Source organism: Piliocolobus tephrosceles, chromosome 7, assembly GCF_002776525.5.
Source record: "Piliocolobus tephrosceles isolate RC106 chromosome 7, ASM277652v3, whole genome shotgun sequence".
Taxonomy (NCBI): Eukaryota; Metazoa; Chordata; class Mammalia; order Primates; family Cercopithecidae; genus Piliocolobus; species Piliocolobus tephrosceles.
In genome coordinates, this window is record NC_045440.1 from 128109165 (window position 1) to 128124132 (window position 14968).

Sequence of the window (14968 nt, forward strand, 5' to 3'; positions counted from 1 at the left end):
GCGGATAGGAGATCTCCCCGGCGGAAGCGGAAGTGGCCGCCGGCTGTTCCGCCCTTCCGGCTGGCATTGTTACGTCAGCTGCCGCAGGCTTACGGATTCCCGGCTGTCCCCGCGGCCGGGAAAGGTCAGCGCAGTCATGGCGTTATCGGCGTCGGGGGTCTACCTGACCCATCAGCAGAAGGTGTTGCGGCTTTATAAGCGGGCGCTGCGCCACCTCGAGTCGTGGTGCGTCCACAGGTAAGGGATGGGGACCCAGGACTCGGGGAGGTGACCCTGGGGGCCCCGTGGAGGTAGAGAGGCCCCCGGGTACCGGGAGGTTCAATGACTTCGGGATGGAATTGGAAGGTGGCCTCTCGCTCCACAGAATCCTGTCCTAGACCCGGGTTCGAATCCAGGCTTCTCCACCCATGGCCGGGAGATCTTGTAGAGTTGCTTATCGGGTCTGGGCCTCAGCTTTTTGTTTAGTGAAACGGACGCAGGACCAGCGCAGAGGGTTGCAGGAAGATTAAGTGAAATAAAGGAATGCGCCTAAAATTGTAATTGTCATGGATCCAGCGCTCGCTAAGTAATCGTTTTCTTCACGATCTTCTGCTTTACAATATTAACAGCAATAAGCTATGCATTATTTTCTTTAGTCAGCAAAACTCTAGGAGTTAGGAATTATCTTAAGCCTATTTTACAGATAAGGAGGTAAGCACAGCTAGTAACTTGCTCAAGGTGATAGCGTTTGTAAGTGTCTGAGCCAGGTTTAAATTTAGGTCTTACTCCAGAGCATCATCATTCGCCCACCCCTCCCATTGGCGTTTCTCTTTTTAGCTTCATCTAGTCCTTTTCACTACCTTTACATCTTTTTCACCTCTTACATAATTCTCTTTCCTTCTCTATCCATCTGAGACTAGTGTTAGAGCATAGTGTAGATTTTAATAACCTAAATTCAATGCAGGGCGGGCTGACAACCCAAGATGTGTGAGTGCCAGGCCTCCACTCCAGTCTTACAACTCCCCAAACCTATTTTATAAGAAGGGCTTCTGGGAAAAAACTCCATGGAAAATGGAGTAGGCCTGGAAGAATTGCAGAGGGTATCCTCGAAGCCCAGATTACATGTATGTGACTATTAGAAAGTCACTGACATACTTCTCTTGATTTGCAGGAAGATGGCCAAGGACAATGTGATGGGATTGTTAGTTTCTTCTTTGAGTTTTCCTATTTATTTATTTGACAGAATTTGCAATTCAGATTCTGTGCTCTATGCTAAATATATAAATGTTAGTAATCAATTTTTGAGCTGCAACAGCTCATGGATTAGTGGGGAAAATGGACATGTGAACAAACTGATGATGAAGGAAGTTGAGCCATCCAGGATTCAGGTATCCCAACACAAATGATAAATGTTTGAGGTGATGAATATCCCAATCACCCTGATTTGATCATTATACATTATATGGATGTATTAAAATATCACATGTACCCCATAAATAGGTACAATTATTATATGTCAAAAAAAGTTAAACATGAAAAAAAGAATTCAAGCAATACTGAACTACAGCTGGGAATACTAAAGTCCATAATCCTAGAGGAAGATGATATAAACTAGCTACTATGACAGCTATGGCTCAGCATTTTTAAGATCTGACATTTTTTCTCAATCCTTGCCTTAATTTCTTCCTCCATTTGCCCTCATTGTGCTGTTCTCTGTGGTTCCATCCTAGGCTTACTATGTTGCTGTATGTACTTTGGGCAGCCTCATTTAGTGCTGGGACTTGAGTCACCACCTGCGCTCATTTGTCTCTAGAGCTGTAGTTCAAATTGTTTGTTAGATCACCGACTGTTGGCCGGACATGGTGGCTCACGCCTGTAATCCCAGTACTTTGGGAGGCTGAGGCGGATGGATCAACTGAGGTCAGGAGTTCGAGAACAGCCTGGCCTACATGTGAAGCCCCGTCTCTACTAAAAATACAAAAATTAGCCAGGTGTAGTGGTGGGTGCCTGTAATCCCATCTACTTGGGAGGCCGAGGCAGAAGAACCGCTTGAACCTGGGAGGCAGAGGTTGCAGTGAGGCAAGATCGCCCCATTGCACTCCAGCCTGGGCAACAAGAGTGAAACATTGTCTCAAAAAATAATAATAAAAAAAATGTAAAGATCACCAACTGTTCTCTCAAACTCAATTTATCTAAATTCTTTGAAATCAAACTTGTTTTCCTATCACTCCCCATTCTGACTCTTTTCCCAAATTTCCTGCCTCCGCTAATGGTATTATTAGTAATTTAGTTACTGAGCTTTAAGTCTCAGAATTGATCTCAAATATTTGCTCCTTACTCCTTTGCCAATAACACATATACTCATATACCATGTATAATTCAATACTGGTTTTTGTAAATTCTCTTTCTAGTATGGTATTAGTAACTGACATTATTGAACACTTGGGATGTACCAGGCACTTTTTAAAGTGTGTTTATCTTATTGAATGTTTACAAGAGACGGAGTTTCGCTCTTGTTGCCCAGGCTGGAGTGCAAGATGCGATCTTGGCTCACCACAACCTCCATCTTCCGGGTTCAAGCGCTTCTCCTGCCTCAGCCTCTCAAGTAGCTGGGATTATAGGCGCCTACCACCATGCCCGGCTAATTTTTGTATTTTTAGTAGAGACAGGGTTTTGCCATGTTGGCCAGGCTGGTCTTGAACTCCTGACCTCAGGTGACCCACCCACCCACCTCAGCCTCCCAAAGTGCTGGGATTGTAGGCATGAGCCACTGCACCTTGCCAGAAGACATTAACTTACCCCAGGTTACACAACTAGTAGTGGCAGAGCTAAGATTCAGGCCTACACAGTCTGATTGCAGAGCCTATTCTCATAACTTGGAAGTCTAAATGTCTCTAAATGTCTCTTCTGTCTCCTGTCACCATCACAGCTCCCTACTTTCAGGCCCTTGTCATCTGTGTCCTAGATTATTGTCAAAACCTCCTAGCTGATCTTTGCCCAGTTTCTTTAGAACTTGACTTTAACTTGCCTAAGGTTATGCAGCTAGTGTCAGAGTCAGGATACAAACCCAGTTCTGTATGAGCTAAGCAATACCGTTTCCGCCAAGTAACACCTTTCTTATTCATCTTTGTATCTCCAGAATTTAGCATAGTGACTAGCACAAGATAGGAGGAAATGGAAGTTGTCATTCAATGAATGTTGAATGATCCTATAGAGGTTATAACTTTTCTCTTGCAAATTCTCTTTTTTTTTTTTTTGTTTAAATCCTCTTTCCATTGTTGGATGTAAGAGGAGAAAAATGGTTAGGGTATATATTTAATACATTATTTTTTTGCTGCTGCTGTTTGGTGGGCTATAGAGGAAGCAGCCATGATGATGCAGCTGCTCCATTAGGAGGGTTGGGGGAGGTCTACTGCCCATCCAGAAGGTGTCAGGAGTGCAGCCTCCTGTCAGACAGCAACTCTGACCATGTGAGTAGGTAACATTTCTAATCTTCAAAATCATTTTGGTTTAAGAGACAAATACCGATACTTTGCTTGTTTGCTGAGAGCCCGGTTTGAAGAACATAAGAATGAAAAGGATATGATGAAGGCCACCCAGCTGCTGAAGGAGGCTGAGGAAGAATTCTGGTACCGTCAGCATCCACAGCCATACATCTTCCCTGACTCTCCTGGGGGCACCTCCTATGAGAGATACGATTGCTACAAGGTAGGCAAGAATTATAATGATGCCTGCCTTCTGAGAGATAGATTTTGTTTCTTCAGTCCCAGACCTCAGCCTTAGAAATCACTTGCCCTTCAAGGGTAGCTAGGAGACTTCTTTCCTGACAGTTGTCAGATGCAGGCCTACCTCATTTTATTGCATTTTGTTTTATTGTGCTTGGCAGATATGTGTTTTTACAGATTGAAGGTTTGTGGCAACCCCATGCTGAGCAAGTCTCTGGGCACCATTTTTCCAACACCATGTGCTCACTTCCTGTCTCTGGTTCTCAGTTTGGCAATTCTTGAAAGATTTCAGACTTTTTTTATTATTACTCTGTCTGTTGTGGTGAACTGTCATCAGTCACCTTCGAGGTTACTATTGTCATTGTTTGGGGGCATAAAAACTATGCCCATATAAGACAGCAGACTTAATCCATAAGTGTGTGTGTCCTGACTGTCACCGACCAGTAGTTCCCCTGCCTCTATCCCTCTCCTGAGGGCTCCCTATTCCCTAAGACACAGCAACACTGAAATTAGGACAATTAATGTCCGTACTATAGCCTGTAAGTGTTCAAGTGAAAGAAAGAGTTACATGTCTCTCACTTAAATCCGTTGCACATCTCTTACTTTAAATCAAAAGCTAGAAACGATTAAGCTGAGTGAGGAAGGCATGTTGAAAGCCAAGACGGGCAGAAAGCTAGGCCTTTTCTGCTGGTTAGCCAAGTTGTGAATGCAAAGGAAACTAAAGATTTTTTAAGGAAATTAAAAGTGCTGCTCCAGTGAACACACAAATGATAAGTGAAACAGTCTTATTGCTGTTACGGAGAACGTTTTAGTGGTTGGGACAAAAGATCAAACCAGCTACAGTATTCCCTTAAGCCAAAGCCTAATCCAGAGTAAGTCTTTAACTCTTCATTTCTGCGAAGGCCGAGAGAAATGAGGAAGCTGCAGAAAAAAAGTTGGAAGCTAGTAGAGGTTGGTCCATGAGGTTTAAGGAAAAAAGCCATCTCTGTAACACAGATGTGCAAGGTGAAGTAACAAGTGCTGATGGAAAAGCTGCAGCAAATTATTACACAAAAGCTGGCTAAGATAGTTGATGAAGGTGGCTGTACTCAACAACAGGTTTTCAGTGGAGATGAAGTAGCCTTATTTTTGGAATAAGATACCATCTAGAACTTTCATACCTTGAGAGAAGTCAATGCCTGGCTTCAAAACTTCAAGGACAGGCTGACTTTCTTGTTAGGGGCTAATGCAGCTGGTGGTTTTAAGTTGAAGCCATTGTTCATTTGCCATTCTGAAAATCCTGGGGCCCTTAAGAATTATGCTAAACCTACTCTGCCTGTGCCCTAGAAATGGAATAACAAAGCCTGAGTTACAGCAAATCTGTGTACAACATGGTTTACTGAATCTTTTAAACCCACTGTCGAGACCTGCTACCATGTCTACTAACATAACATGCATTCTGCAGCCCATGGATCAAGGAGTAATTTCAACTTGCAAGTTTTATTATTTAAGAAATATATTTTTGCACAGTTATAGTTGATATAGATATTGATTCCTCTGATGGATTTGGGCATAGTAAAATTTTCTGGAAAGAATTCACCATTCTAAATGCCATTAAGGATATTTATGATTCATGGGAAGAGATCAAAATGTCAGCTTTAATGGGGTTGGAAGAAGTTGATTCCAACCCTCGTGGATGACTTTGAAGGGCTCAAGACTTCAGCAGAGGAAGTAACTGCAGAAGTTGTGGAAATAGCAAGAGAGCCAGAATAGAAGTTGATCCTGAGGACGTGACTGAATTGCTCTAATCTCATGATAAATCTTGAACAGATGAAGAGCTGCTTCTTATGGATGAATAAGAAAGTGGTTTCTTGAGATGGAGTCTCCTGGTGAAGATTTTGTGAACACTGATGAAATGGTAACAAAAGACTTCACATAGTACATCAGCTTAGTTGATTAAGCAGCAGCAGGGTTTGAGAGGATTGACTCCAATTTTGCAAGAAGTTCTTCCGTGGGTAAAATGCTATCAAATGGCATCACATGCTATAGAAGTGTTTGGTGAAAGGAAGAGTCAATTGATGTGGCAAACCTCATTGTTATTTTAGGAAATTGCCAAAGCCACTCCAACCATCGGCAAACATCACCCTGTTTAGTCACCAGCCATCAACATTGACACAATACTCTCCACCAGTAAAAAGATTGATTTTCTGATGGCTCAGATGATTGTTGGCAGTTTTTATCAATAACGTATTTCTTTTGTTTTTGTTTTGAAAACGGTCTCCCTCTGTTGCCCAGGCTGGAGTGCAATAGCATGATCATAGCTCACTGTAGCCTGGACCCCCTGGGCTCAAGCAGTTCTCCTGTCCTAGCCAACCAAGTAGCTAAGACTACACGTGCACACCACCACACCTAGCTAATTTATTTTATTTTTTGTAGAAATGGAGTCTTGCTATTTGTCCAGGCTGGTCTCGAACTCCTACCCTCATAGAATCTCCCTACCTCAGCCTTCAAAGGGCTGGGAATAAAGGCAAGAGCCACCTCGCCCAACCAATAATGTATTTTTAAATTATGTACATTTTTTGTGTATATTATGTGAGGTTTGCCACATCAATTGACTTTTCCTTTCACGAAATATTTCTATAGCATGTGATGCCATTTGATAGCATTTTAACCACAGAAGAACTTTTCAAAATTGGAGTCAATCATCTCAAACCCTGCTACTGCTTTATCAACTGAGTTGTACTAGTCAAAGTCCTTTGTTATTTAATCAATATTCACAAAATCTTCACCAGGAGACTCCATCTCAAAAGACATCATAATGCTATTGGACACTTTATAGTATAGTATAAACATAACTTATATGCACTGGGAAACCAAAAACATTTTGTGACTTGCTTTATTGTGATATTTGCTATATTGCAGCGGTGTGGATCCAAACCCGCAGTATCTCTAAGGTGTGCCAGTACTGTTTTTTAGGTGTCAGTTTTCTCTGAGATGTCCTTAAGACTTTCAGATTTAAGGTCGTACAGTATACTTTTTGCTATAACAAAGTTCGTTTTAGACTTTAAAGTTAACCAACTTGGATTGATGCTTAATATTTCTGAGATACTCTAATTAAGAGTTCCAAGTAAGATAAGACTACTCTGGATATTTAGAGAAGGCAGGTAGGGGAGGAATGAAGCCAATTCTCCTTGGACTGACGATGGTGCTATTTTTTAGCACCGTCTTTGACTCTAAGGCATTTTCCTTTATTATTGGTTCCTGCTTATCCTCTGCTGTTCCTTGCTTAGAGTTGGAAACAGTCTGGTAGTTGCAGTGGTTATAAAAATAAAAATGTACCTTGATCTTTGTCTTACATCTCCTGAGCAGGCCCTATCAGGGATAGGTAAGTGTGTCCTGTGGATTGATACCATGATTTCCTCTCCTGACAGCTCCCAGAATGGTGCTTAGATGACTGGCATCCTTCTGAGAAGGCCATGTATCCTGATTACTTTGCCAAGAGAGAACAGTGGAAGAAACTGCGGAGGGAAAGCTGGGAACGAGAGGTGCGTTCTACTTGTACTTCGATATTCCTTAGCTATGTAGATGGAGTCAAGTTTTGCTCCCCACATGCAGAGGTCCAGATTCCAGCCATGACAGTTACTCTGGGCCCTTACTTCTCAGATATACTGTGGTATCTACGTGTATCAGTTTAACATTTATAACCACCTTACAAGTAAGTTAAAGTGCATTCCCTGGTCTTTTTGGCTTTGTCTTTGATTTTGCTTCAGATCTCCTTCTCTTTAGTCCTTTGCCTGACTTTCTTGCCTTCTTGCCATACGGTCTCTTAACCTGCCTCTCCACTAGAGTCTTAGGCATTTTTCAGTCATGTTACAATGGTCAGTTATATTTTTAAAAGCTCAATCTTGCTGTAGTGTGAAGAATATATTGGAGAGGGGAAGAGAAGAAGCAGAGAGACCCTTCTAGGATTATTGCAGAAGTTTAGTCAAAAGGTTGTCATGATCAGCACTAGGGTGGATGAAGTGGATATGGAAGGAAATTTACTCAGGACATCATTTGGAGGGATGTGACGACTGACTGGATGTTGAGGGTGGGCAAGGGACAGGGAGGAATCAAGAATGGTTTCTGGGGCAGGGTGCAGTGGCTCACACCTGTAATCCCAGCGCTTTGGGAGGCCAAAGTGGGTGATAGCTTGAGGTCAGGACATGACCAGCCTGACTAACATGGTGAAACCCTGTCTCTACTAAAAGTACAAATAATTAGCCGGGCGTGGTGGTGTACACGTGTAATCCCAGCTACTTGGGAGGCCAAGGCAGGAGAATTGCTTGAACCCAGGAGGTGGAGGTTGCAGTGAGCTGAGATTGCACCACTGTACTCCAGCCTGGGCGACAGAGCAAGACTCCATCTCAAAAAAAGAGAGAGAGAGAATGGTTTCTGGGTTTGAAGCTTTAACATCTGGAGTTTGGTGATGTTTACCAAGATAGGGAAGATTGGGGAAGGGGGCACAGGTGTCAGAGCAGCAATCGAGAATTGATTTTGGAAGGGTGAAGTTTGAGAATCCTGTGACATACCAAGTGCAGATGTCAGAAGCCAGCTTTAGATGTGGAAATCTGGAACTCCCAGGAGAGATTTGGCCTAGAAACAGAAACTTGGGAGTTTTCAGTTTTAAAAGCCATGGAGAGATGTATGGAATCTTTAGGAGAGAGTGTAGAGAAAGAAGAGGAGGAGAGAGGATTCTTTGTCCATTATTATTGGGCAAAAGATTATATATAAATTTGGGTTAGAAGTTTTGAAGATGACAGACTTGTGTAATAGCTTTTTATTTATTTATTTATTTTTTAGTGAAATAAGAGGAAAAGCCCAGAACGAGTGGGCGCAGCATGTTTGGAGAATATGTGATAGTCATGGGGAGAGGAAGAGCTTGCTGGAGAGGACTAGGATGGCCAGGTGGCGGAGGCCCATTTGAGGTTGGGAATGGTTAGTCAGTAATGACTCCGATTTGCTCCAGTGTCTTTTTTCTCTTTAGCAATACTAAACTGTATGAGCACAGGCCTGAGGGTATGTGGTTCGGTTTGTCTGTTGCTCAGAGAGTGACAAGGGACTTGAGGTTATTCGAGAGGAAGCTATTGTCATGATGGAATCTAAGCTGGATTGAAAAAACACAGAGTCAAGCCAGGGGGGCATATGCAGAGAGGGAAGGCCAAGTTGGGAGGCTCTGTGAAATGGTAGTCTTTCTGAGTTTCAAGGAGGCATTTAAACAAGTGAGTGGGAAAGGGAGAGTGTGGTTGGACAGTGGGGTATTTGAATTCATGATTTGGAAGTTGTGCTGGTTCTAGTGATAACACTAAGGATATTGACCTTTGCAAGTGTTTGGCCAAGGGGGACCCGAAGGAAGGGCACTGTGGCCAAAGGGGGCAGTGTTTGTCAGAAATGTCTCACCGTTTAGAAGCTGGAAGTATATTCATGGTGAGCCACGGGTTCATTCTGCAACTGATCACTGGGATAACCTCAACAATTCCTCCTTTACATATGCCATCACTTCAGCATTATTAAGCAGCACATGTGACTGGAGGCCTAGGGCAGCCACAATCCAGAATGGGTTATCCTCTGCTAGGACATTTATCTTGGCTATAACTGGAAGTAGTAGGGCAGCATTTGGCAGAACTGGGCATATTTTTATCTGTGATTTTGTGGTTTATTTTTGTCCTTGGTTGCTAGGAAGGGGGCTTACAATGAACATCCCCAACATATTATGAACTGAGGTTTCTTAATGGTGCTTTTGGAGAACACTTAGCTGAGACACAAAAATAAATGTTTTTCTGGTCAGCGGGTGGGGGACTGTGACAAGGAGAATTGGAATGATAGTTGTCATGTTTTTGTCTACAGAGTAAGAGGAGGTCCAGATAATGAGGTGATGAAAAGGGGTGGGGGGAAGAATAAGAGGGAGGAAGAATAGGCTTTACTGTTTAGAAGAATGGGACAACCCTTAAGGAGACTTTTCTGAAAGTGTGGGTATGAAAATAAAGCAGGTATATGTGAAAAACATTTTTCAATATTGTGATCAGTGTGTCATGTCAGTGACACACCATAGATATAAAGCTGACCCTTCACTGCAGCAAACAGATTTTTATAGTCAATCAGATTCCTTTGGTAATGATTCCTTCCTTGCCTCCTTCTAGGTTAAGCAGCTGCAGGAGGAAACGCCACCTGGTGGTCCTTTAACTGAAGCTTTGCCCCCTGCCCGAAAGGAAGGTGATTTGCCCCCACTGTGGTGGCATATTGTGACCAGACCCCGGGAGCGGCCCACATAGAGAGAGAGAGATCCCTCATCTTTCATACTTGCAAGTGAAATACGTTACACAACATGCACTTGCCCTAATAAAAAAATCAATGAAATGGTCTCTGGTATGACTGGCGTTCTTCTAAGAATTACCGTGATGCCAAGTGACTGTGCCACTATCATTGTTTTATCAATTGTGCATGTGAAGAAAATAACGGGACATGTAGTCGGTCAGCTGTGTTCTCTGCAGTAAATCACGGATAGCACATGTTACCAGTAAGGAAAAACTGAGGCAGAACCAGATTGAGGCGAATAAACTCTCAAGTCAAAAGCCTAATTAGCTGTGGTAACTAGAAGGAATAAACAAAGCCAAGAACAGAAATACTGAGGATTTAAAAATAACCTTTTTGGTTTTCTAAAGATTTCACTAATGGAATTTTAGTTTTTATTAGAAGAACAACTCTCCCTAAGAAGTACATAGTCAGCAAATAAGCCTGGAATTTGTGGAGTTCCCTCAAGGGTGGAGGTTTGATGGTTGGGGTTAAATGGTCCAATCTGGGATAAAACTTTGTGGTGCTTATTTTAGAAGCAGTTTTCCAGCTTTGCTTCTGCTACCGTAGCTTGGATTGTCTGCGGACTCAAAGGTAAGGGAATAACAGAACTCTTTAAATGTTTCAGAAGCTTTGTTTGTTGTTCTTGTTTTTTAAAGATAAAGCAGTTTTTAAAACTTTCAACCCAAAACAGCTGCTTTTAGTTCTTGATACCTCATTAGATAGAACTGTTTTCAAATAGTTTCAGGCAACTAATGATCTTATAGCCATCACAAAAATATTTTTTCACTTTCTACGTAAGCTCTATTTGAGTCCCAGTCCATCTTCTAACATTTGACTAAGACCTCAAACTGAATTGTAACAAGACTTGAAATACGTGACTTTTTTAATCTAATGGTTCTTTATTTATAACGTAGGCTGAAGCAATTGTTACAATGTAGAAGGGAGACACAGTACACAATTGTTATTTATACAAGTTTAGAACAAAAAACTGCACAGGGAGAGGTCAACTCTCAGTACAAACTAGCAACTAAACCACAATAATTTACCGTTAGAAACGATTTCTTTATTTTTAGCTGTGACACTGCTTTTACAATATGCAAAAACACAAGCAGAACTACCCAAGGTGTGCCGTCACATTCTTTCTACATTGAATTTGGCAACATTTTATTTATTCAGATTATACTAACGTTTAAAAACTAAACAAGTGAAAAGCTGTACCAAGGTACAGTTACATCCATTTATTTCAAAGGTTTAAAATACCACTTTTATCTATTGTGATTACCTTGCAGCGATTTCTGCTTTTGCAAAAACCATCTCAAGCATCATATGCACAATGCATCAGCTACTTTTAGTCATCAAGATTGGTGGGCTAAACCACAGGCACTACTGTTGCTTATATTCTGTAAAAGGAGCTTGTTTTTCAAAGAAAAAAGCTTAGTTTCTAATAATCATGCCTTTGCTTTAAAGCCGTAACATAAAATGTCCTTGAGCAATCGCAGCAGTGTTCAATGTTAATATATAGAACAATGACCATACGGCACGTTACTCTCACATCCAACGCAGTTATGTGTTAAAGCATAAGATTAGGTAATTGAGGGTTAGAGCCAACAGGAATCTGCAGGGTGTATGAGACCCACCAAGCTCCGCCTCTTCCTTGAGAGGGTTAGGTCAGAAATGTGCCCTGTTAACGGACCTGACTGCTAAGGGACTTACTTGCTTTCTTAAACACTATTGTCTTCAAATGTGATCCCTTTAAATCTACAAATCTCTGTTCGTTTTAGGGTATGGGCATTATAACAAATTTAACTTTCATTTAAAAAAGAAAAGACAAATCCTTTCCGAAAAACATTACCCAGAATACAAAAAAGGACAGTATAGTGGTCAGATTCCCAGTGACAATAACCAAATCCTCCTCTCTTCAGTGTTTACTGTGAAGCCAGTTAACTGCCATTTATTTGAAAGAAGAAAAGAAAAACAAGCCCCCAGATTGGTAAACACATTGGCAAGTTGCTTGCTAAGACTCCAAGCTGGCTACCCTTGTCAAATCCGTTCGAGTTTTTTCAAAATATTTGGGCTTTTTAACGCACCCAGCCTGCTGGGCACAGTTAAGTAAAAGGCATTTACTATAATCTAAGAATTCCCTGCTATCACTTTTAAATGTTTTCACATTTTTTAAAACTGCCTTACCCTTTTGGATGTATTTGGATTCCATGAAGGTGAGTACAATCAACGAGAAACTGAAGTGAGGGCTACGACTGCCCAGCGGCAGCAGCATGCACGGGGCTGGAGGTGGGTGCTGTGTGCAGTCCAGAGGAATTGTGGGAGAAAGGAAGTCCTTAAACACCCTACAGAAACAAACACTGCAATCCAGTATGGCTTATTCGGATGCATTTACCATGAAGCTACTAGAAGAAATTCAACCTACGAGGCTACTCTTAAATGTAACAGGATCGGCTATGTTGACGGTGTGCCCCTCCCATGGCCCTCCCCCCAATCCCAACACAGTCTACCATTTCCAGATTTACTTCACTCTGAATATTGCTCGTCAATTGTTACTCCTGCTCTTTTCATCTAGAACATAGTATATTTAAATGAGGATTTTACCTCTTAGCCATTTAGTTTGTACATTAAAATAACTTGCATTTGCTTCTAAGCTAGACTACTACAATGCCTCTACAAAAGCTTGTGGGGGAAGAAAAAGAAGAGCGAAGTATAGTAAATCCTTTTCTAAAATTAACTACTTCGTGGTTCCCCTGCCCCAACCCCCCCTTATGCATTTAAAATTTTACAAAGACTTGTAAAAAAGTTAAATGGAATTTGGCACCTTCAGAAAAATCAAAAGGGAAACTAAGATTAAAATGTGCAGAAAGAAAATTGTCAATATTTACAAATTAAAAGATCAAGATTATGTCAGTTACACAGGTTGGTTTTAATTCTTATCTAAAGGTGTCGAGTACTTTCAAAAGAGCTATATTCCGAGTTGCCTACAAAATCTTTTGTTTTATTATAGATTGGAATGGATCAAGACAAATTAGGTTTTATTAATGAAACAGTTCATTGCCCTGGCGTGTTTCTTGTGAGCCTAAGAGAAGCGAGGGGCCGAGCGATCGTTTGTCGTGGTCTTCTTCAGTTTCACGCCCCTTCGGATGGCGTTCAGCATGTCTTCTCCTTGTGGAGTATCCCTTGGGCTCAGGTCTGCAGGGTCACTCTCTGGAATCTGGCCTGGGGAGACAGTGGCACTTGGGGGATCCCGTTCCTGGTCTTCGGCTTCACTTTCTGGAATTGCCTGTCTGTGCTCCTCAGGGATACTGGGCTTCGGGCCTGGAAGTGGAGGGTTAACGGAAGCTTGGCCGCTCCACATTGAGGAGGGCATGCTGGTGACACCTTGGGGGCCCTCACCCACAGATGGCGACTCAGGGCTGTGCTCCCCCCGCTCTTCTGGCCCATCTGGAGGGGCTGGCAACATCCCTGGGAGGTCTGGGACGGTTGGGGTCTTGACAGGGATCACGGGCGTCTTGATGGGGATGGGACCAGCTCCAATGGTTCCCCGGCGGACAGAAGGCTTGGTGGAAGGGGTCCGTCGGATAGTTGCAACCCCTGGAGTGACCATAGCAGGTCCCAGGGTGGTGGGGAGGCCAGCAGTTGACGCTGGACGCTTGGCTTGGAACATCCGTCGGTAGGACTGACTGATGTCGCTGTTTCTTGGAATGGTGGAGGACTTGTCGAACTCCTGTTGATCTGCCTCCTGGTCACCACTTACAGAGAAATAATCATAATCTGAAACTGATTATAGGATTTGATTAGACATATTCAAGACAGCAGCTTTGCTTTTTGATTCTTCTGTGCTGGGAGGACAAAAGGCACGCAAGGCAGGGTACGCACAGAGTCTCATCCCAAGCTTCCCCCAGGCTTTTCTACCATCTTCAGAAAGCCTCACCAACTACGAACTCCCTGGCAGGGATCTCTGCTCTGTTCACTGATGTGTCCCCAGTACCTAGAACAGTGCTGGACATGGTAGGCACTCAAATACCGTCAATGGGGAAGAAGGTAAAGCTGTTAGGCTGCAGCGAAGCTCCCTCCAAGCACCTCTGGGAGGGATAAGGGGATGAAAGAAGACAAATTCTCCAGTCCAGAATTCAACATGAAGATCAAACCTCAAACAGACTAGCCTAGGCGATAACATCTCCCTGATAATTAACTGCAGAGGCGAGGGCTAGACAAAGAACAAAGCTACTGACAGTGAGTCCCTGACAACAAGGGACAAAGACAGTTTCCATCAGTGTGACGTGCTCACTTCCTTGTAAGACCAATCTCAGGATGATGTGGGAGCTTACAGATTAAACAGCTCACAGCACTGATTCTGAACCGCCGTACTATTGAGCTAGATAGTTCTTTGTTTGGGCTAGATAGTTCTTTGTTATGGAGGACACGGTGGGGAGGGGCCGTGCTGTGTATTCCAGGATGTTTAAGCAGTATCCCTGCCCTGTGCCCACTAGGTGCCAGTAGTACCCCTTCAGTTGTGACAACCAGAAATGTCTAGTCATTGCCAAATGTCCCCTGGGGAAGAAAATCACCCTCCAATAAGACTCACTGTCTTAGAGGTTTTGAATGATGAATGGCATAGCTTTTGGTCAATTATCATAGATATTCCAGCTGTTAGATTTTCATCTTGCCTGACTTGTGTGTGCAGTGGACATGAGGATGAGGGAGGCAGGTCTGATAGAGGATTTGGCTGGAATAGGTTAAGAACTTGGGCATTACACTCTAACACACTTAGGTTCAAACTCCAGTTCTGCTACTTACTGGTTGTGTGAATATGAGCAAGTTATTGAACCATAATTTCCACTTCTGTCAAACAGGGATAAAAATACCTACCCCATAAGTGGCTGTAAAGATTAAATGGGAAAATAACCATAAAGTGTATAGTGCAAAGTGCTAAAACAAAAATGAAG

The 14968-nt window shown here is 42.7% G+C and overlaps 2 protein-coding genes across 8 annotated transcripts in view; one reads left to right on the forward strand and one right to left on the reverse strand.

Annotated features, from left to right (window-relative positions):
• The first annotated feature begins 49 nt into the window (after window positions 1-49).
• Window positions 50-10084, forward strand: NDUFB9 (NADH:ubiquinone oxidoreductase subunit B9). Its single transcript, XM_023224304.2, has 4 exons — window positions 50-237; window positions 3495-3687; window positions 7115-7228; window positions 9863-10084. The coding sequence occupies exons 1-4, from the start codon at window positions 137-139 to the stop codon at window positions 9992-9994; spliced, it is 540 nt and encodes a 179-aa protein (XP_023080072.1). The 5' UTR covers window positions 50-136; the 3' UTR covers window positions 9995-10084.
• An 811-nt stretch (window positions 10085-10895) lies between these two features.
• Window positions 10896-14968, reverse strand: part of MTSS1 (MTSS I-BAR domain containing 1) — a 189826-nt gene continuing 185753 nt past the window's right edge. For all 7 annotated transcript variants that reach the window (XM_026454584.2, XM_026454585.2, XM_023224214.3 and 4 more), the window contains one exon: window positions 10896-13799. In XM_026454584.2, coding sequence (XP_026310369.1) covers window positions 13099-13799 — 701 coding nt within the window. In that variant the 3' untranslated portion in view covers window positions 10896-13098. The remainder of the gene's footprint in view (window positions 13800-14968) is intronic.